Source organism: Lutra lutra, chromosome 4 (assembly GCF_902655055.1).
Source record: "Lutra lutra chromosome 4, mLutLut1.2, whole genome shotgun sequence".
Lineage (NCBI taxonomy): Eukaryota > Metazoa > Chordata > Mammalia > Carnivora > Mustelidae > Lutra > Lutra lutra.
In genome coordinates this window covers 81478283-81502249 of record NC_062281.1, presented here as the reverse complement: position 1 = coordinate 81502249, position 23967 = coordinate 81478283, and the positions used below count along the sequence as shown (strand labels likewise).

The 23967-nt window shown below is 36.6% G+C and overlaps 1 protein-coding gene and 1 long non-coding RNA gene across 2 annotated transcripts in view; one reads left to right on the top strand and one right to left on the bottom strand.

The window, feature by feature from the left end:
- PXDNL (peroxidasin like) overlaps positions 1 to 23967 on the bottom strand; it is a 466402-nt gene that overhangs the window by 154619 nt on the left and 287816 nt on the right. Inside the window, 1 exon segment of the mRNA XM_047727586.1 lies at positions 5119 to 5190. Within this exon segment, the coding sequence (XP_047583542.1) occupies positions 5119 to 5190 (72 nt within the window).
- LOC125098615 (uncharacterized) lies at positions 2243 to 3435 on the top strand. The gene is made up of 2 exons (XR_007126895.1): positions 2243 to 2393; positions 3100 to 3435. It is a non-coding gene; the product is annotated as an uncharacterized LOC125098615 (long non-coding RNA).

Below are 23967 nucleotides of genomic sequence, written 5' to 3'. Positions count from 1 at the left end.
AACGGGCTGTCCTCAGGAGTCAAAATATTTTTATGACTTTGGAATTTGATGCACTTCCGAGTAGATATAATTTTTTTCCTGGTCCTTACTATTTTAGTTCTTTATACCCATTTTCTCCTGCCCCACCCAATTCACCAAACTCAGAAGCAAGGACTAGAGAAGAAACAGTAAAGAGTTAGTTAGGTTAAGATGGGCATACAGACAGAAGTCATACAGTAATTCTCATTCCCCAAAAGCCCTAACCCATATCCATATCTCAGGAGATATTGGAAAAGAATTTAATAATGGAGAAGTAGATTGTAGTACATTGCAGCTGAACCTTGGGGAAAGCCACATAATTTAGACAACTATTCACATGTTTTTTTGTAGGACTATAAACTTATTTCACTATTTAAAACCAGTAGAGCACAGTGTGATAACAACAATTAAAATGATGTTGATCATTCTCTTAAAATATTTCTTTTAAAAATTTTATTTATTTATTTGACAAAGAGAGAGACCATACAAACAGGGGGAGTAGCAGGCAGAGGGAGAGGGAGAAGCAAGCTCCTTGCTAAGCAGGGACATGGGGCTCCATCCCAGGACCCTGAGAGCATGACCTTAGTCAAAGGCAGCTGCTTAATCAACTGATCCACGCAGGTGCCTCTCTCTTATCATATTTAAAAGGCTGGAAATTGCATCAATAAGCAGAGATTGAAAGATGTTATCTATTTTCCAAGCCAAGTAGACCAGAATTGTTTAACAGGCAAAACAAGTCAAGAAAAAAAAAATACATATTTTTTCATCATCACAGATTTTGAAACAAAGTATGTAATGTTGAAAAATTATTATCAAAAATTTTCTTTCATTTGATATAGTGACAAAATGTCCAAATTAATGTTATTTCAACATTAGTTTCTGTCATACATATTATTAGGGTTCCCAAATCAGATATTATTGCTACTTGTTATATCTGTAACTATTTGTTTTCAAGTAGATTAATATCTCTAAACCTCAGTTCCTTTGTCTATAAAATGAGCTTATTATTATAATTATTATTATTCATCTCCTAGATTACTATATCAGTGACAGCACCAAAATAGTAGTCGTATTTCGGTGGTACTGTTCAGCAGGGGTGCAAAACTGCATGTCTATGCTTTCTTTTTCCTCTTTCTTCTTTCCAACTAATGTGAAGTTAATCTTCAAAATGTTTCTGCTAGTTGTTGAGTTGTGCTTGTAGAAATATCACTTTGTTTGTTTTGCCCCCAATAAGACCTAAAAAGCATCTCTTCTTGTATTGGAAAGTTCATATAATAATTATTTGCTGCTAATGTTTTTTTACCAAAGATATTTGGTTAAAAAGAAAATTAACAGTATCCATTGCACTGAAATTGATGCAAAGTCTGATCTCTTTCTTGTGACAGAAATATACACATTATCAAACAAACCAAGCCATGAATGGGTTTTTTCAACATTAATGTTCTGAGGAGAGAAAAGTATATCTTCTGCCTGAAATGTAGGTTTGCATCTCAAGATATCACCACTGGAAATCCAAGAGACTTCTAAGGTGTAGAGAAAACCATATTCAGATCCTATACTTAGAGAAAGCTGTTGAAAAAGCCTTTGCTGTAGTGAGGTACATGCATGATAAAGAAGATAACTCTGGGCTGGTTGACTCAATGCCAGTCCCTGCTGCTCCATAAAGCATCCCATGTGATGTTGTTTCAAACTGGTATTCTTTCCAAACCAATAAAACGAAATGTATTCTAGTCACCATGAATGTTCTTTATGGCTACAGAATACCAGGGTTTCCCTCCCTTGGTATATTTTTCCCATTTTTTAAAGGGAGATTCATTAAAGCTTCTAAAAGAAAAACCATGCAATATAAAAACTATAGTTTGCCGAGGTCAGTGTGCATATGAAATAAATACAGGAATCCAGCCTTATGAAGAATGTCTATAGTCTCACCACTTTGCAATTGGCAAGTGGCACTGGAGAGAAATAGCACAGTTATCAGGTTCTTCAATACCAACCACAAATTATTACACAAAAAGTCATATTTTTGTATACTTTGACAAGCATTACTGCAATTTTCTGCCTGTGCATCAAGCTCTAAATTACCAGCTTGAATATTTCAACCTATGTGCCTTCACCAAAGTGTAAAGATTCTTCTGCTTGGTGACATAATAATAATTAGTTTATGACTGTTTAAGAGTAAGGCTTATTGCTAGGAAAATTTTAAGTTTGGTAAAGCACCAGGATTTTCAAATTAACTCTTCTTTTTATAGGAAAGATGAAGATACATGTCTTCACTTGCCTGTATTGGCATCATGCACCCAGGGAAAAGAACATTCCACACAAGTGGTAGAGGTTGGTATTATGAATGCAACACATAGGGACTTTTATCAAATCCTGTAAGTAAAGAACTATCCTAAATATTGTTACTACCACTGCTGAATGTACATTACTTGAGGATGTGTGGTTACAGACAAAGTCATGTGGTTATAGACAAAGGCATGCTGAATCTGTATAGATTGAGAATTACCTTAACAAAATAATTTAATTTTAATATTTAAAATATTATCTCAACAAACACACTTCAGGGTCATAGGGAGAAGAATTCTAACTCAAAAGAGTGAATGAGACATGCAAATTTGCCTCATTCTCTTTCAGAAGTCAACTGAAATAATAGCTCAGATGGTTAATACAATAAATAAACCCATAACAATCAAAAGGACAGGATGCGTAAGGTTATCAACAGATAAGAGATTTCAGTGAACTCTGGAAAATACAAAATGCATAGAAGAAGGTTCAAAAATGAAACAGAAAAAGCAGAATCCCAGGGAATATATGAAGCAGGAACAATCTGATTGTTTGGGACCCAAGACACCAAACAGAGTAGAGGGACAGGATGGTAAATAAGGTTCACCGAACATGTGGATGGAGAAATGTAATTAATTTGTAGCTGTGGCCAAATGCTAAGAGGAAGAAAATTTATATATATATATATATATATATATATATATATATATATATATTTCTTATTATTAAATATATTATTTATTATCAAGTATTATATTACTCTCCCTAAATATATACACATATATATATTTTTTATAGGTTTTTCTCTAAAGAAATTTTAAAAATTGACAAAGAAAAGTAATTAATTTTGTGTGGAGCAGCAACTGAAGAGGAAGCCTTTCCTTTCACATTCTAGTATTTTAGATGGAGAAATCTGCCATTTTCCTACCCAACTGTCCAAACTAAAATTCTCTTTGGAATTTAAAAAATTTTTAAATTCCCTCCAAAATGGGAAATTTTGGAAGAAAACAGACCTGCTTACAAGGGGATAGGAGAAACTTAGACCCCCAACCCAATATTTTCAAGTATAAATATCAAGGTTCACAAGGCACTGGAGCTTAATCAGGACCATGGCAAAGAAAGACCAAGACAAAACAAAGAAAAACCAACTCCAGAAGAAGCAGGGGAATTCAAAGAACTAAAAAAAAGAAATATAACAAAAATACATTGTGATTAATATACTCAGAGATCTTTCAAAAATATGTATATAGTTTTTATTTACATAAGAGGGAGAAAACTAAAAGTTAAACTTTTTTTCCTTGCTCAGTTCCCTACTCCTTCAAGACCATTCATGGATCCCAAGATGACAGCTCCTTCTGAAAGGTAGGAGATGCCATCACTGCCATCAGGCCTGTGGGGGCTTCAAGATCTCCTTTGGGGAACAGGAATCACCCCTTCCAGTATTCAATGGAGGAAAGCAGTGCTTATTTTTATCAGCAAATCTTTCCCCAACATTAAAGTCGGTGGCTTAGGTTTTTTTGAGGTTATTAGTCATCGTGATGCTAAATCTTGAATTTACTGAGGTGGATCCCACTGCTGAAGCCTGATGGAGCAGGAAATGGGTAAAACTCTCCCCCATGACATGCTTTCAGCAAAGCAAGAACACAAATCTAAACAATGAAATTTTATGCATTACAGTTCTTATACTTCTATGTGTAAATAAGTTTGGAGTAATGGCATGGAAAAATGGTCGATTAGCTCTTTTTTATCTTTTAATTTTACTGGTCTATTTCATGTATCAGAATGAAAGGGCATCCTTTTCAAAACCTACAGACTCCTAATTACAATTTCTTTTCAGATATATTTTAATTCAAACTGATTACTGATTAAGTTTAGCTACATCACTCTGCATTTTTTTCTTTTCATAAAAAAAAATCCGTATCTTGTGCTAAAATCACAATTAATGAAATGAAGGGCTAGAGTATTTTCATCTGATAAAAGACAATACAAAAGGAGGCTGTCCAAGTATTCTTTTGGTTTGTCATTGTCTTTAATAAAGTTTTATTAAATATAACATTCATCTAGAAAAGTACACACATTATGCTATAAGTATGATGTCTTTCCTGAAAGTGAATACAGCTGGGAAAACAGAAAAAGACAAAACTGCCAGGACTGCAGAAGCTCCTTCCTGCTGTTCCTCAACATCTCCTTCTCTCCAAAGGTAACTACTATTTAACTTCTAGCTATTACACATGTTCCTGCTATTTCTGAATTCAAAAAAAAAAAAAAAAGTCAAACTATGTAATTTTCAATGTTTGGATTTTTCTTGCTCAAAATGTTTGAGATTCATATGTGCTATATATATATATGAATATATAGCAACTTATTTGTCTTCTTTTGTTGTTGAATGCTTGAGTACCTCTAGGGTGGAGTTGTTATAAGTGATGCTGCCATTAATACTCCAGAACACACTTCTGACGCATATGCACACATGTGCATGTCTGTTGTGTCCATAACTAGAAATGGAACTGATGGATAGGTCATAGGGGATGTGTATGGTAAATTGTGGTAGATTCTTCCATAAGTTTACAGAATGGTTTTTTACCACCTTCATGAAGTGTTCATTGCTTTTGTCCTGTTTTTAATTGGGTTATTCGTCTTTTCTCCATTGATTTCAAACTATAGAATGGTGTACAGTAACTCTATCTTATAGTACAAAGGTGCAGACTTTGCTTCGTAGGCTTACAACAAAATGTCCTGATCTCCTGGGAAGTCAATACATTGTATAAACTGAAAAAGTAAAGCAGAAGTAAAGGAGACTAAAAAGCTAACACTTACAGTCGCTCTAATTTCAGAAGGTCTCCGAAGGTCTCCGGCTGTAGCGTTTCTATTTGGTTGAAATGAATATACCTGGAAGGCACAAAACAAGCTGGTTATTTCTTGTGCTGGTGAGCAAAATAAAATGTTTGAGGAATTAACATAGCTTCCCTGAAATTCAGTCTGAAGTACTTCAAGTCCCCTCTGTTCTTTACAGTCCTGGGTCTAAAACCTGATGTTCCAACAGGGAACCAAGAGGAAGCACATCCAGAAGCACATCAATGTCACCTCTTCTCTTAGGCAGCACTCTTGAGTAGAAAGATGCTACATGGTTAGTGAAGTCAAGCTTCCACTCAAAAATTTTTCTAAAGATTTTGCTTATTTATCGGGGACGCCTGGGTGGCTCAGTTGGTTGAGCAGCTGCCTTCGGCTCAGGTCATGATCCCGGGATCCTGGGATCGAGTCCCACATCGGGCTCCTTGCTCGGCAGGGAGCCTGCTTCTCCCTCTGCCTCTGCCTGACGCTCTGTCTGCCTGTGCTCCCACGTGCTCTCTCTCTCTCTCTAACAAATAAAAAAAAAATCACAAAAAAAAAAGATTTTGCTTATTTATTTGAGAGAGAGAGAGAGAGCATGTCAGAGAAAAAGAAAGAGAAAGCACAAGCAGGAGCAGAGAAAGAGGGAAAAGTGGGCTCCCCACTGAGCAGGGAGTCCAACTCGGGGCTCGATCCCAGGACCCTGGGATCATGACTTGAGCCAAAGGCAGACGCTTAACCAACTGAGTCACCCAGGTGCCCCTACTTATTAAAATTTTTTAAAGTGAAGCTAGGATAATAAGACACATTACATGTGACTACATGTTTATTACATTTCAGGATAGAGGGAATGCTCCTGCTAGAGAAGATAAGAAGTGACATATTTTATGTAATATGGTGACTATTTAAAATGAATTATTTATGCTTAAGGATACATACAAAATAATGTATCTTGTTTTAATCCATTTAGAGCTAGATCTTTTCAGTCCTTGGTAACCCCTTATGCAATTGATCCAGTGGAAATTTCCAAAGCTGCCATTTCAGAAAGGCTTCTCTTGAAGTAACAAGTAGTACAACTGAGGACAGAAAGTTTCCCTTTCTCTCGGAAATTCTGTGATGAAATGGAGAAACATTCCTTGAAAGCAGAGGGCTGAGCAAAGGAAATCTTAGATCCACTGCTAAGGCTACATAGTTCTCTACAAAAATTTAAATATCCACCTTGCACCTGACTTCTAAAATAGCTTTATCAAAATCATTGAAATGAAACCAACAGCCTCATCCAGCAGTCTATAGTGAACTGTCGGTAGAAAGCGCCTCAAACACAAAATTTGCCATGAGAAAGAACAGACCCAGTCTCATTCTGAATTATGTCCAAAGGAACACAATAAATTGCACTGACTTAGTCAACAGAAAGTTACTTGACTTGAAGTGAGGACACAAGAAGAGAAGCTTTATATTTCATATGTTTGCATTAATTATTTATTTAACCACAATTAGAATTACTTTTGAAAAAAAATAAAAACATTTTAAAGAAAAGAAACACATCTATTTCATTCATAGGCTCCTTTCTTATTAAATCATTATTACAGGATGAGCACTTTAGACACCAATGCAAAAGCATAATAATTACAATAAAATGAATAGGATGTAATTGAAATGGAAGGATAATTTCTGAGTGTGTTAGGATGGATCCTGGAGGCAGTGCTGCACCTTCCCACTTCCTGAAATTTCACAACCTGGCTGATGGTCACAACATTCCTTCCAAGGATTCCACTCATTATATAAGCAACAACAATGACACTGTGTAAGACGTAATTGACTTAATGTTTGCATAAAACAACTTTGTTCTTTATATTACACACATATACTCACACATACTACATACTACCCTCTAAAAATCATTACTTCTGTAATTGGTCTAGCACACAATGGAGGAGGTAGAGCCTGGAAGAGTTCAAGAAAGAAGGGATGGGAATGGGGTGTTCAGGGTAAGACCAAGTGTGGGAGGAAGGAAGGGAGAGAGAGGAGCTTCAGTAACCACATTGAAGAAAGTTTTGGAAAGAGGCCATTTACAGGATTTTTCTTTCCAAGTTAAATGCATTGCATCGTTGGGATTTCATGCTTACTAACATAGAGTACAAATGGACACTTCATGATGACTATGAATAAATGCTGATTAGGGCTTCAATTTTAGCATGAACTAAATAATAATAACAGCAACAACACAAAACACTATTATTCCACATACACTACATGTATTTAGTAATTTTTTATTAACATATAATGTATTATTTCCTTCATCAGTTTACACAATTCACATCACTCGTTACACCCTCCACCCTCACATTTTTAATCCTCACAACTATGTTGTGAGATGAGTTCTACGAAAAGCTATATCATTCAAAAGGGGAAAATGTGGTATAGAGAGGTTACGATACTTGCTCAATTTTGCACAACTTGGAATTGCTGAGATCACGATTCAGTTTAGGCAGATGCTTACTTTTTTTTTTTTTGTTTTCTTTTCTTTTCTTTTTTTTTTTTCTTTTTTTTTTTTTTATCAACTAAGCCTGCAGTCTGGTGGCAAAGAGAGCAGCTGCACACAGATCAGCAGACAGGCAGAGCACACATGGATGACCTAGTGAGACCTGATCCAACAACATCAAAAGCAAAGGCTTTCTCAGGTAGGGAAATGTCTGCTCCACATGGAGAACTCAAGAGCTAACCAGTAATAAATCCAAGCTATGCATTGAACAAAACCAGGGCTTACAGACATCACTGGAGGCTACTTCTCAGCATGCCTGGCATCCAATCCTACTACATTAATACTTTCCTCTACTGGAAGGTGTAGAGTCCCTAACTGAAGGAAAGTATCACATTCCAGTTCCTGGAACAACCTAGGAAGCCACAGGAAAAGAGGTCACAAGTTAAGGTCTGTCATTTAGCCACTGAATGTCAATTTTCAGATTTTAAAAGTGAGTACTTTAGTTTATGAATGAACTAGGCCCTTGTTTTCCCTCCTTCCTACTTTTTAAACTTCTTGTGAACAATTTTTTTATTAGAATTTTTACCACATAAAAACTGAAGTTTCGGAGAAACACTTCCCATTGGCATCATTAGTCAAACAAGCATCCTGCAGAGCTTGCACCGGTATCCAGGTAACTAAAAAGAAGGTTTGAGCAGAGCTTCCGTTGAGAGGGCTTCTAATCACTGAGTCAACTAAAATCAGGGCCAGAAGACAATCTAAGGGTTAAAATGACATACAACACTTTGTTCAATATCATAGCTACTGTGATGTTAAGGACTAATCTACAATTATATTTTTATCAATAGATTTTATGATTGTACTCCACAATCACTAAAAATTTTTAAAGATACTAATTTTTTACATTTAAATAACCTCTTTACAATTTATGCTTAGTAATTCATAGGAAATGCATAGTCTTTTTCCAGCATGCACATACTGAGAACCTACTAATGATAGCCCTGCTTATTCTCCACTTGAGGAATGCTCCCAAGAATAAATCTCCCAAATTCTAGACTCATCCAAGGTAAAACTTCCACCTCAAATACTTTCTTTTGAACTTCAATCTAATATATACTACATGGTAGGATAAGCAACCGGCATTTGCACTGCACAGTTGCAATTTTATACTAATTTGAGTGGTTGTTTGATCCATGTTTATCCTCCCTAACTAGACTCTAAGTTCCATGAAGACGAAACCCTACTGGGTTTAAGCTGATTTCCAACATCCCCAGTTTCCTAGCACAGGCTTAATGGATAGATATTTATATGCAGTTGATCACTAAAAGAACAAATGACTAGCCAGTACCTTTACATAGGCATTGACTTTGCAAAGAAAAAACTAAAACATTGTGCTTTTAGAACATTCCATGGTATATAAAACAAAACATGGGTTTATGAACCATAATGAAAACTTTATTAATATTGGCTCAACATCTTAAAGGGCACTGCATTTTCTTGAGGAAGAATCTCAACAAATTTTTACATTAACCCTTACTTTTGTAAGTTCTGTAATAATGTATGTTTATTGCATTTCCCAAAACCTTATTAGGTGTTAACAAACCTGAAGGACATCTAGCAAATTCCTGGGGCTTTCTGAATTAATCTCATTCCAAAGAGATGTTTTACAAACACAGTTTTTTATAAGCATGGATAACATATTTGACAGCTTTACCTGAGTAAATATTGACTCACACGGCCAGTCCCAGGTATTAGCCTACCCAAATGAGGACAAAAATCTTCCCAAGTTTTACAAGACATGCAGAGCAAGAACACGTGGCCAGAGAATGACAACAAAAATAATAGAGAAAGAATGGTTCTCAGGGAGAGAAGTTGCTGGTATTGATTTAGCTTTTAGCTTGAACTCACTGGGCCACATAAAAACAAATCCACTGTGCAGTACCATCACCTTGGCAACCCCACTCTAATGTAAGAGCAGAGATGGAAAGAAGAACACTATATTTATCTGTATCTAACTGCACAATCAAAAAAGAATATAAGCTCAATGCACCCAACCCTTTTGTAAAAAGTAGCTACTTTTTATTTCCTCAAAAGCCTTGAGTTCAGAAAGAAAAAAGGAACACTGCCAGTAGAGAGAACTTACATGTGTGTGTGAGTCTGTGTGTGTCTGTGAATATAATTTTCCATGTGCCCATGTAAAACGTAAGCTAAAGAAATATGAATTGGGAGCATGCAGCTGAGGAGATGTTTAAAATGAGCTCTCAACAATCCTGCACTTAAAACAGAACTCAGAGAAGGCACACTGAGGTGACAGCTGACTTGGAGATCTACAGTGCCCTGCCTCCATATTCACCAAAGAATTTTTACCTGCTGGATGCACCATTATGACTCTAACTTTCCATACGAATCAGATGGGAATAAAATATGCATCTTCTAGCTTCATTGCACAATATCAAGTATGAATGATCTGCTAGAACAATAAATTATTCATACAGTTTAGGAGTTAATTAAGCATTTGAATGGAGATCTTTATTTCAGAGCATAGTAAATTATTTTAACTGATTTTAAAGGAAAAAATGACTGAATTACCATAATCCATTAGGTTCAAGAGAAAAGCTTTCTAGTATTTTATTTGCATGCTATGCTCAAGTAAATAGTGTAGTCTATCAAAATCTATTACACAAAAGATTATATTTATTCTTAAACAGTTGAAATTTATATGTACAAACTTGTTACATCAAAAAGTTATATCAATCCTAAATTAGAATACTTATGGAAAAAATCATGTTTCCAAATAGTATAGGTATAGTACAATTCCAGTCTTTATCTCTTTTCACCTGAACTAATAGCCTTAAATGGCCCTTCTAAATCAAGCCCTTTCTTTCCTTTTCTTTTTTAAAGATTTTTTTCTTTTTTTTATTTGACAGATCACAAGTAGGCAGAGAGGCAGGAGAGAGAGACAGGAGGAGGAGGCAGGCTCCCTGCTGAGCAGAGAGCCTGATGTGGGACTCGATCCCAGGACCCTGAGATCATGACCTGAGCCGAAGGCTGAGGCTTTAACCACTGAGCTACCCAGGCGCCCCAAGCCCTTTCTTTCCAATCTATCATATTGAATTATCTGATAGCTCTTACAGAAAAAGAGTACAGATGAAACTAGTCTTTTATTAGGATCCCTAATATCTCCCCCACTGTCTTCTGCTAGAATTCAAGGTTTCCCAACATCTAGTGTCAACTTGTGAATCCCCTCCTCTCTCACATGAGTTTAATCATACTCTAACCAAATTTTGATTTTCCTATCTCTGAATCTCCCTTTTTTAACATTAGTGTCCGTGTTTAAACTGTTTTCTCATCCATTTAGAGACAATTCAAATGGTACTTTCTCTACTAAGGACTTAATGACTGTTCAGGTCAAAAGTAACTTTACTCCTCTGTGATCCTTTAGCGTATTAAAACATTAATAGGCTTTATTGAGTTCCTTTGTAGTGTAAGCCAAGATCCTTGACCTTCTCAGAGATTTGAGTCTGGTTAGAGGCAAAAGATAAGAAATCAATGACCGCAGTCTAATAGGCTGTGTATTATGATAATGTATGCACGGAATGCCATGAAAGTGTGAAGAATCTAAACCAGATTTAAAGGTAGAGAAATGTTGTGCAGAAAATAGGATTCTTTAACTAATTTTTATGGACAAGTTGTACTTACCTAGATACAAAAGAAGAAAGGCAGTTTAGGAAGTGGAAAGACAAGTATATGTGAAGCATAGGAGTAGTATAAAAGCATATGCTTTTTTCCAGAGCAGTAGTTGGACAGAGTCATCTGTGCCTGTAGAAGTCAAGAGGTCAGCAAGGAAGTTTAGACTTGATCCTGAAAGTGATCAGGACATATTACAAGATTTAAAGAAATGGAATTCCTTAATGAATTATTTTTATTTTAGAAATGTTGTTCTGGTAACGATTGGACAAAAGATTGGAATTTAGCTAGGAAAAAAGATATGAGCTAGATCAGTGGTTTCTAACTTAGGGTGCTTTTGCCCATACTGGGGGATATTTGGCAATCTGTGAATATATTTTTGTTTGTCACAGCTGGGGGTGGTGTTGCTTTAGGCAACCAGTTGGAAGAGGCCAGGATTATTGCTCCACAACCAATAACACAAGACAGCCCCCACAACATTACCTGGCCTGGTTTGACTTTTAAGCAAGGAAGAATAGTGGTGACTTTGGGTGCCGTAGGGAGTACAGACCAAAGGACTGAAGAGTGGAAGAGCTACGCTGGAGCTCAGGAAAGACAAAATGGTGGGAAACAATTAAAAGGGTGCCAGAGAAGAGGAAAGAACTAAATGAAGCAAGTTAAGGAAGACCCTGCAGAGGAGAGAAAGAATTGGATGGTACCAATGCACAACTGAAAGACTCACTTCAAGCAGGAGGTGAAAAAGTGACCCAGTGAAACAGGCTGGGACAAATTTATGAAAATCTCTTGGTATCTAGGAGAGATAGTGAGATGGCTCTTAACCTTTGCCCTCAATTTTCCTCCTTAAGGTAAAAGGCAAAGGTAACTCTGAAATGTCAGAGAAATGTATGAAATAAAGACAGAGGAGCACATTTTGAATTGTCACTATAGCAAGCAAGATAAGTTCAGCACATTTTTTATTGTCACTGCCAGAACTGTTGTTGAAATTTGACTTTTCAACATTTGAGCCTCATAGTGACTGCCTCCTCCTCAATATACTTTCCACACTGGTTTCTCTTCTGCTAAAGGGCTGCTCCTTTTAAATTTCTTCGCTGTTTTCTTCTTCTTTACCTAACCTCCTGTGAGGGATGCCCAGAACTAGGTCCCCACACTTCCCCCCTTTTTATCCACACTCAGTGCCATCCAGTCTTGTGACTATGAATACTTTCTGTAGTCCAGTGACAACCAGCTGCACAGCCAGGCCAGGCTACTCACTCACATTCCTACTTCCAAGCCTGCTACCTACCTCATATGCTCCCTTGGCTATCCAATAGATTTCTGGAGTTTATGTGCAAATCTGTAGTTCTGATTAGCCCTCCATAACCCATCCCACCCACACACAGCCTCCTTCATCTCAACTGATGGCCCTTCCTTCTAGTTGCTTAGGCCAAAATACTTGATAGCATCATTGACTTCTTTCTTTCTGTAAATCCTACATCCAAGTGGTGACTTTCAATAGACCTAGAATGTGCATCCATGTAAAACCTGTACTGCCACAAAGTCCAGCAGAGACATCATTGCCTCTGGCCTGGTGTATACCAAGGGCCTCCTGACAACTCCCTGCCTATCCCTTCTTGGCTTCAGTCTTTTGTCAACAGAGAAGTCAGAAGAAGGCAGAATGTGCAGAAGTCACAGTAATTATTTTAAAACTGTCAGATCAGTCCTACCACCTTTTTCTTCAAACCCCTGCAGTGCTCACTCAGAACAAAAAGCAAATCACTCACAATACAAAGCAAATCCACTCTATTGATCTGCAACATCCCGTGCTAACTGAGCTTATCTCTTTGCTCTGGCCACATCAGCATCCAAGCTACTCCTCTAACATTCCAGGCATACTCCTAGCTTACGGTGTTTGTAAGATTTCCCCTTTGCCTACTCTGTGCTTTCCCCAGGTGTACACAAGCCTATGTCCCTCCAGTTCAAGACTTGACTCAAATGCCCCTCCTCAATGAGGCTTCCTGTTTTAAATTACAGCCACGTTTCCACTTCCCTGGAACAGCTAAGTCCCCTCCCTTCCCTGTTTTTACTCATATACATAAATATATTTTTAAATCTTTGCCATAGACTTACATAATTCTATACAGTATATTATTTATTATTTTTATTGTTTGTCTCTCCTGATAGATTTTCTTCCCTGATAGATTTGTACTTGTTTTAGGTGGTAATTAAGAGGTTCAAATGTAGGGAATTGATATCATCAGGGTTGCAATTTAGTGGCACAATCTGGCCAAAGGTAGTACAAAGGAACAGAACAAGGGTTGAAGCTTGAGGCTTTCATAGTGGTGTAGAAATGAATAAATGAGGGTCCTGGGATGAACTGGCAACAAGTGTAAAGTGATGTAGGGACACCCTAGAGAAAATCCACCAGTCAGCACAGGCCTTTTACAGAGATAGGATAGTTCAATGGAAGACTGCAAGCTTTGGGCACAGGAGCCTGTAATCACCTCCCTACATGACCCCTTACTCTATGATATTGATCACTCACTTCTCTGCAATATGGAGCTAATGATGACTTATTTTAAAGTGGTTGAGGACTGTAGATCATATAAAAAAAAATCACCTAGAACTCTCCTGGCAAATGTCTATGACATCTAATTAGAAGTAAAGAGCACAGGAGACAGAGAAAATCCATAAAGTTCAGAACTTTAGGCAAGGGTTTGGCATAGGGACTTTTGGGCCAAGGCTTACCAGCCATACTCCTGTCCCTCATACAACATTGGTGAGGGTCAAGAGCCAATTGAGAAGCTGTTATTAGTGTATACCAGCATGCTGTGAATCCCAATGCAGAGTTCTTTAAGAAAACTGGAATGGACAACTTGGTTTAATGCTGAGGGCAAAACAGAGCCTCTTACTGCCTGCTTCCAAATCTAAATCATAGGGTCCTCCTTCTCAAGTTTATTTTCAGATATCCCCAGGACAGAAGATCACACTCCAAAGCCACTTAGCAACCAGATTGCAGGCAAGCTGCACACAGGACAGAAAGAGGATGGCTGGTCAAGCAATCACTCTGGGTCATCACAGGGTGACTCTGATTCAGGAATATCAATCATCAACCCACTAAATCTGCTCCTCCATTTTCTGTGAGAAGGTACAAAGGAAATGGCAGAAATCCCCATAATGGAGATGCAACACTCCCTTGTCAAGGATACAGTAAGCTTGAGAAGAAATGTTGGAGAAATATGGGAAGGGGAAAAAGTGGATGTCCCCTTCCCCAGCATACCACATTTATTGTATTTCTTTCAAGTTCTAAACTCTAATGCCCAAGTTACTTACTAAAAATACTTTAGTCGAATTTAAACCCAAGATAATAATGACATGATCTCTTATTTCCTTCATGCACCATAATTTTATGACATTGTCATAGAGGACAATATTCATTGGGTCATATTGTTCCTTCTGAGATCACTTCCATAAAATCTCCTAAATGAGGTATAACACAAAATTTATATGTATACCAAAACTTTGAAAGTGGAAAAAGTAGGGAGTATTTCAGATAAAAAGCAGCATAATGTAAAATTTTCAGAGCTCATGCTATTAAGAAAAGAAAGCAACAAAGTTAGACCCAGTAGAGGGAAGAAATATGCAGAAGAGAAAAGCAAAAACTAAACCACCTGACTGTGAAGACAGAAGTAAGAAATAAACTTGATATAACGTGTACCATAGGATTTCTAAGTAAGATGGCATAGACAGAAGGCACTGGAAGGACCAAAATCAAAAACCAATATGGGCCTATCTTGGCCATAAAGTGTAGATTTGTTTGCGAGAGTAGTATGTAAAGAGGGAAATATGTAAGATAGATTCTAAGGAGATAAAGGACATCTTGGAAGGGTGCACGCCTACATGACCTCACACAAGACTCACCTTTCCCTCAGCTTCCAGAGTTTTCACTCAAATGAAATGAATTTCACAAAAACATTAGGAATCTGGAACGTGCTCAAACAGAGTGGGCTGTAACTAGCAGGGTGCTAAGGACCTGGATACAAGAAGAAGATTAATAGGTGATAAGTGAGGTGAAAGAGAGATTAATGCAGGTTAAAGTCTGAAGTGGGCCCCCAGCCAAGTTAGGCTATGTTCTTCCAGGCTGGTCCCTGACAGAAAGTGTCAGGTTAGTTGAAAAAAATTGAAGATGGAAAGCAGTGAGGAAAGCACAAGAGGCCAGCCTTTGATGTGCTTGAGTCTGTGCCTTACACTTCTTCCTCAGTAGAACTCACTTCAGAAGTTGTGGTGGGATGAACCTGAGGGTGAAGGTGGAGAGCACACATCTGAGTAGCTGGGCAAAAAAACAGAAAAAAATTCTTAGTTATGCTGGGGAGAAAGAATTTTCTATACTCTTTAAGATTCTTCCAGCTGGACTAAGAATCAAATTGACATGAGACAGATTAACAGGAGAAAATCAAATTTAATAGTGTATGTACATGACACTTATAAGAGCAAAGGAGATAGGTAGGGGTCTGAGACTACAAAGGGAAGAAAGACAATTAGCAAGAATGTGAAAGTAAGCATTTGAAAAATGGTTGAAAAAGGTTGTCCTATTATGTTGACATTTCTTAGGCAATAGCTCTCTTCCTGGTACAAGCAGGCAGTTGAGGGGTAGGTAACGAGCCTTTTCTTAATCTGCTGGTTTTGGAGTGCTTTTAACTCAAAATAATGTTCATACCAAAGTGGCCCATCTTGGGACAGCTGACCTTGCTCCTTATACTTCACACAACAATGTAAACTTACTGATTTCTTTTTATCACCAGACACAAACATGGCATTTGACTACTATATTATTAATAAAGCTTTTCCAAAAGAAGCCAAGTGAAGCTATAATAACTGTTACTCAAAAGCCAATAAAAGTCTCTAGATGCAGTATATTTAAAAATTCACCATAAATGTATTTGTTCACCAACATTTGGGAGAACAACGTTTTTACTTGTATGCATGTATGCCTGCTTCCTTTTATTTTAAATTGACTTCAGAAGCTCATGTTCACTTTTTAAATATATACATTTTAAAAGTTAGACTTAAGTTTGCTCCACAAGATTCTTATCAACTCTAAAATTTCATAATTCTCTAAATGTTTTGGATTGGAACAAATCTGATTTCCAGACATGGCGATTGTCACCTAGGGATTTATACCTCAGAGAGAACTAGAAATGTCATTGACCAAAGCTTCCCATAAATGAGTATTGTTTTCTCTATGTCCATAGCTATGGTTTTATTCTATTTTTTATTTCTGGATTTAAGCCATATACAGATTTCAGAAGGTTTGTCAACCATGAATAGACCAGTTTACAATATTTGAAGAACACAGAGCTTTTTTTTCTCACTGAGGAAGTTTGTTGCTGTGAAACCATCCATATGTTAGCATTGCATAGAAAATACATTGTTTCTATCTTGGTTGAAAGCACAAGAAACAAATGAATAGAAGATAAGCTTTTAACATATAGAATATAACAGGATAGGAAAAGAAATGAAGAAAAATGATAGTTGTATAAAATAGTTAATGAATAAAATTGCAAAGAAGTATCAATTGTTCCATCAGCAACTGTGTTATATTTTGAAATTATAACATTGTTCCTTTCTTTTTTTTTTTTTAAAGATTTTATTTATTTATGACAGAGAGAGAGATCACAAGTAGGCAGAGAGGCAGGCAGAGAGAGAGGAGGAAGCAGACTCCCTGCTGAGCAGAGAGCCCGATGCGGGGCTCGATCCCAGGACCCTGAGATCATAACCTGAGCCGAAGGCAGCGGCTTAATCCACTGAGCCACCCAGGCGCCCCTGTTCCTTTCTTTTTAAGCCATTAATTTCATATTTAGTACAAAGTGTCAGATTTCTACATATGTAAGGAACATCACTGGATAAAGCTTTACAAATGCAAAAATTGAGACTCTGTTAGGTAGATTTAACACTATGTTAGGAAAAAATCACATTACTTTGTCATTGAAATTTTTATAACATAATTATTTGTAATACACCAATCTTCTTTGTACCTTCCAATAGTACAATCTAAATTCTTTCTTATACATAGGATTGATAAAAGAAGATAACAAATCAATTTGGGTTGCTAAACCCCCAAAGATGCAATAATTCAAACAAATGATATCATTTAAAATATCTCCATTCACCATGTATGTTGTGTCAACCTACGTTGAGTCTAGGAAACTGGGTAAGACTCTCCATGTCTCTATGGAGAACCTGAAGATCCAACAAGTACAGTCCTGGGAATGGAGACACATTATAAACCTGCACTGAAATCCTTCATTCCTAATGTGGAAAATGTTCTTTATTGCCTTCAAAATGTTTGCATTTGGGCTGGCCCCTCACTCAGGAGTATTCTTCCTTCCTTTTTTTTTTTTTTTTTTTTTTTTTCAGGAGTATTCTTCAACTGTAGTTTAAATTTTAAAAACCTTTACCTAAGTTTTTGCTTTTGTCTGTTTCTCCAATCAAGATATTGGCACCATGAGACCAGTTCTTTGCTTTTGCTCATTACTGTATTCCCCAGAGAAACTGAGTATTGTAGATCCCACACCAGTGTTTGGCATAGGTTGAGTACTCAACATTCAACATGGTTGAATGACTAAATGTTCTTTCAGTTTCTTGGCAAGTCTTCTCTGGACTAGACTAAAATTGGATGTAACTGATTTTCTAGGTTCTGATGGTGAAATCACTTCTGGAAAACACCTGTACCTCAGCCCCACCACCTTGTCTGTCTTTAGGCTTAGGAGGCCTTAGGGGACCTCAGGAAACTCCCCTACATAGCCTCCCATTTGGGCTCCCAGTCTTCAGTCTTCCTTGTTCCAATTCTTCCTTCACACACCTAAGATAAAATTCATACACAATATTCTCCATACCATGGTGCTAGCCCAGAGTTTCTTAAGCTCAGTCTACAGACAAATTCTTGGGGCTCTGCACTATGATGAGATTGATAACACAATTCTTAGCTTACATTTTCAAAATGGCATCAGCCACTGTCCTCTTCCATCATTCCTGTTCACTCTACTATACTTAACTACCAGAATAATCTCTCCCATGATTTTCCTCATGTTACCACCTCATGTGAGGTGCCTTGAGATTTCTCTACCTGGGACATTTCTACACAACCTTTAAGACCCAGTTAAAATTTTATGATTATGATTTCTGTAGAATTTCTCACTATCCCAAGCATAATTCGTGCTTTTATCCAATCATTGCTGTATATTCAAAACACATTTATTGGGCACTAGCTGAATGCCTGATATGAAGGGGCTTATGATCTGGTACATCATTTAGGGGCCTATGACCTCATACTGAAAAAAAGAATGTGAAATTTAAAACTTAGTGAGAGAAGTATCACTAGAGATATGGGATTATGGAACAACAGATGAGCAGTAGGGAATTATAGAATATTTTGCAGAGCCTAAAATGTTTGATTAGTATTTTGACAGACAATAAGAAATTTGCATCTAGGTAAACATATAGACATGTGGAAAAGGACATTACAGGTAGGGGACACCTGTCAGTACAGACTACATTCAAGGAATTGTAGGCTGTAGGTAAGCCAGAGCATGGGGAAAAAGAGGCTGAGGTAAACAGTGTTCTGTACACATATCAGTGATTCTGCAAAGCTGAGTCAGAAATTAAATGCCCAGCATCAATGTTCTGATGACACATTCATTAAACATTTATCCAAACTGAGGTTTTTGGATGGAAGGGGGGTGGAGGGATGGGTGACCCTGGTCATGGGTATTATGGAGGGCACGTATTGCATGGAGCGCTAGATATGGTGCATAAACAATAAATCTTGGAACACTGAAAAAATAAAAATAAATTTTAAAAAAGCATTTATCCATTTGCTTTACAGATATTTCATTAGATTTTTATCTTCACTGTCCGTGGCTAAAATCCTTGGGAGTCAGGAGTAAAATGTTAATCTTCACATTTGTTTCCTTCCCTCCCCAGTGAATTTAGCACAGGGTTTAGGTATAGCACAACCCTCCTCCCATGGGAGGAAAAAATATGCTTTTGGCATAATCTGTGACTTCTGGTATGTAACCTAACTTCCCTGAGATCTAAAGTCCTTATTTGTCACAAGTGAAGGTAACAATATTTTGGGGGTTTGATGAGGGTGAATAAAACATATTCATATACAGAGAGACATATAAACATATAGTACACACTGACACTGAACAATTGTGACTATCTTGAGATCATATTTATTTATTTAGTTATTATTTTTATTAACATATAATGTATTATTTGCCCCAGGGGTACAAGTCTGTGAATCAATCAGGCTTACACACTTCACGGCACTCACCATATCACATACCCTCCCCAATGTCCATAATTGATATCAAATTTCTATTAGCTCCTAACTCTTTCCTTAGTTCAAATTTTATGAAATTTTAAACTGCTCTACTGGTTCAAGTTTCTACATCAACAAAGATATGTAACAGTTTTTGAAATCCTCCCAGTAACGTTTTTAAAACACTTGGATGTAAAACTTGAATCTAGAATCATCACTGAGGAAAGATAAGATGTAGTCTTTTCAATAATGAAATAACTGAAAGGATAAAAATTCAGCTTTGGTTAGATTTTCTTTATGTTTCTGACTCAAAAAATATATTATTACAGTTTTCTCTGAAACAAAATTATTGAACTCCAGAAAGTAAATTTTATATTTATAAAAATCCTTCTGAGATGAATAACAGGATCACCCAATTCAAATCAAAGAATCAAGTCATATTTTTCTATTCAATTCATATAAAACAGGCAAGGTATAAAGTAGAGTTCTGATTGTGAAATACTGCGTGGCCACTTTTGGTTAGAAATGTAAACTCAACTCTAGAAAGAAGTTGATTTCCACTTGTCCCTTGAGCATATAAACTGATATTTAAATCTGAGTCTCTGTGAGAATGTTGGCTTTGGCAGACATAAATTAGAGTCTTTCTAAGAATATACTTTCATTTATATTTTTCCTTTAAGGTGAAAGGGTTGATAGAAAATCCACTATGATAAATAATTAAAATTTTTTCATGGCTCTTCATTTCACTTTAAATTGACATTCGATCCCTGTATATTTCTATGTAAAATTAGTTTTAAATTATTAGCATTCCTTAGAGTGTACCCTATTATTCTCATTTGCCAGAATGAGAGGAGAATTACAAAGAAATTATATAACTAGCCATAAATCATACAATCATCTCTATTCTTGTCATTGGCTATATTATAAGTCACTCTCAAATAGTAACATGCTGCCAGGATTGCTTTGACTGTTTCAAGACACTGGAAATAGATTCAGCTGTATAACTTATGTATTAAATAGACATTCAGGGCCCTAAAAGAGTTAAAGTGCCTCTAAGGCCCTACTTTAATACCAAAGTCTGCAAAGAAAAGAATTAGAAGCTATTAAAGCCATAGAGATTGATACTGTTAAGTCCTATTTATCATTTCTTCTAATTATCAGAAAGCTCTAATTATCTGGTTTTTATTTTGTTTTAGCATATTCTGTTCTCTTTCTTATTTGAAGAAAAAAAATACAAAAGTAAATAGGACAGTATCAGTCAATCATTTCAATTCAATGTAACATTTCATTACTAATTCTCAACCCTGGTTGAACATTATAACTGCTAGAACTTTTTGTTTTTGTTTTTGTTTTTTTAAGATTTTATTTATATATTTGACAGACAGAGATCACAAGTAGGCAGAGAGGCAGGCAGAGAGAGAGAAAAGGAAGCAGGCTCCCGCTGAGCAGAGAGCCAGATGTGGGACTCGATCCCAGGACGCTAGGATCATGACCTGAGCCGAAGGCAGAGGCTTTAACCCACTGAGCTACCCAGGCACCCCTGACTTTTTTTTTTTAACATGGATATGAAGCACCCACTCAGAGATTTGGGGTGAGTAAGGGACAGTCATTGTTATTTTTCACAAATTCTCCAAATTATTCTTATAAGAAGCTATAGTGGAGAACCACTGATGTGCAACAATAAAATATGACCTTATACTACAGATGCAAATTGCTGAAATATATGAAGCCAATTTTAATTATATAATATACAAAGTGTTCTTATTCTAAACAAGGTGAAAATTAACAATGCACAGATTATACACACACACACACACACACATGATATTATTAAGGGAACTAAAACAGTTAATAAAACTCTTCTCTATCCATTTAACTATGTCTTACTCATGGTTTCTAAGACTTGGTCTGGCTTCTTTGCCAGAAAAGGAGATTTGCTATTTCTGAAATGCTAGTGCAAAATAAAATTCATCATATTCACTTTGTATAGCACATCAAAGATGAGTGATAATATTATTATATGTATAAATGCTCTTTATGTTTTATCCACAGACAGTTTTATATGAACTTGTTCTTTTCCTAACTGGTGAAAAGCTTTCAATTAGCTTCCAAGGAAAAACTGAGATTAATTGCAGTCTAGTACATTGTAACTGTTGTTCCAGTTTAAGAAGATCAGCATCTAATCAATAATATATTAATGACTATATTTTTTGAGCCCTTGTAAATTAACAGCTAAAGGCAAAGAACCGTTTTTGTTCTCCACTCTATGCCTTCATAGTTGGGTGCTAAATCAAAAGAAACATAATTTGGGTTTGATTAATGTTGGCTTTAACAGATTGTTGCTGTTTAGTGTAGTTAGTTCCTCAATTTATCTTCATATAATGGCAAGGTTGTATCCCCAACAAAGCTCTTTAAGGCTACAAAAATGTTTTTTAATAGTGTTATTCTTTGACTTCACAGTCAGCATATCTTGTTTTGCTTTTATCATAGGCTCCTTTAACATGTTAATCTTTTATAAGCACAAATAATAAATAACGGTGAACTCCCACATCAAATGAATAAGAGTTTCTGTGGGGTTAGAGTAACCCCACAGGTGGACACCCACCCTGAAATTTAATTAGTGTAGGAGTGCTCTTGGAGCTCCAGCTGGGCATATACTGCTTATGCCATACCAGAGACCATCAGAGTCCCTGTTCTAAATGAGAGCAAAACGCTTGTAGGGATCAAGACCTAAGCTTATGCAACAACCACAGCACATAATGTCTTCTAAACTGTGGGATGCAGCTGCTTGGGCTGTTTGAAGGTGACAGAGATCACTACAGATTGAAGCTGTCAGGGAACATGTTCAAATAACCTTAATTTGAATCTGGAGGAACTCTTACAGAAAGAACAAGAGAAAGGCCAGTGATGGGAAAACAACATAAACCATAGCAGAAAAAAATAACCTCACAAAAGGACTACATGCAGTATGGAAGTAAAAGATTACTGACGGGTTAGATTACATGGTACCTTGAGATGAGGAGAGAATCTAGTTTCACCCCTGCAGATGGCATGGGAGCAATTATACATCAATGAAACAAAAAGTGGCTAAAGATAAATCTGAGAGAGATCCAAAGAATGAAGTAGATTGGAGAAATAACGGTGGCAGAAAAACCCAGTAGATGGCCATTGCAAGTGGCACATAATGAAGAGAGGTGCAAATGGGGAAAGAAGGAGTGAAGAGGAAGAAAAGGGTTAAAGTGTAATACAAAAGATAAAAAGAGAAGGGAAATAAAAGGTGATTCCAGGATTTTAGTGTGAGAAATTTGTATGAACAGAAACTTTGGAATAAGAGGCTGGTTTGACCATTAGGAAAGTAGAAATGCTGAAATATGATTTGATTATTCTTATGTTGAGTGAATGAGAAGAAATACAAGCAAGAATGTCATTGGTGGGGCACCTCGTGGCTCAGTGGGTTAAGCATCTGCCTTTGGCTCTGGTCATAATTGCAGGGTCTTGGGATCAAGCCCCACATCAGGCACTCTGCTCATTGCAAAGCCTGCTTCTCCCTCTCCCTTTGCCTGCCACACTCCCTACTTGTGATCTCTCTCTGTGTGTGTCAAATAAATAAATACAATCTTTTTTAAAAAATGTCATTGGGAATTTCATCCTGAGATTTTAGTATAAAGAAAATAAGGTACAAAAATCTAGACTGAATATGTAAAATGAAGGCTAACATAAAAGTGATATCTGAGGCCAAGAGCAATGAAAAATTCTTTGAAGACATCAGGATAAAAGGCACAGAATAGGGAATATAGTCAATGATATTGTAATAGCATTGTGTGCAGATGGTAGCTGCACTAGGAGTGAGCATAGTCTAACATATAGATCTGTTGAATCACTATGTTGTACACCTAGAACTAATGTAACATTGTGTGTCAACTATACCTCAAAAAAATGTAAAAAATGTATTTAAAGAATTGGAGAAAAAGAATAAGTAAAAAGAGGAGAAGGAGGAGGATGAAGAGACGTTGCTAACCATATGGAAGAGCTTAAGCTACAGTGAAAATACATAGCTGGTCTATAAGTAAATTTATTAAGAAATGCAGATCAGGATATTAACAATAAAAAGGTAATAGCTGAGAAAGTGCTGAAAGGGTCAACTATTTCAAGGAAAAAATTATAATGAAAACTGGAGAATGAAAAATCAATAGACATTTTTCCAAGGAAGACATAAAAATAGTCAACAGGTGTGTAAGAAGGTGCTCAACATCATTATTCATCAGGAAAACACAAATCAAACCACAGTGAGCTATCACCTTATACCTGTTAGCATAGCTGTTATCAAAAAGCAAGAAACAACAACAACAAGACAAATGTTGGTGAG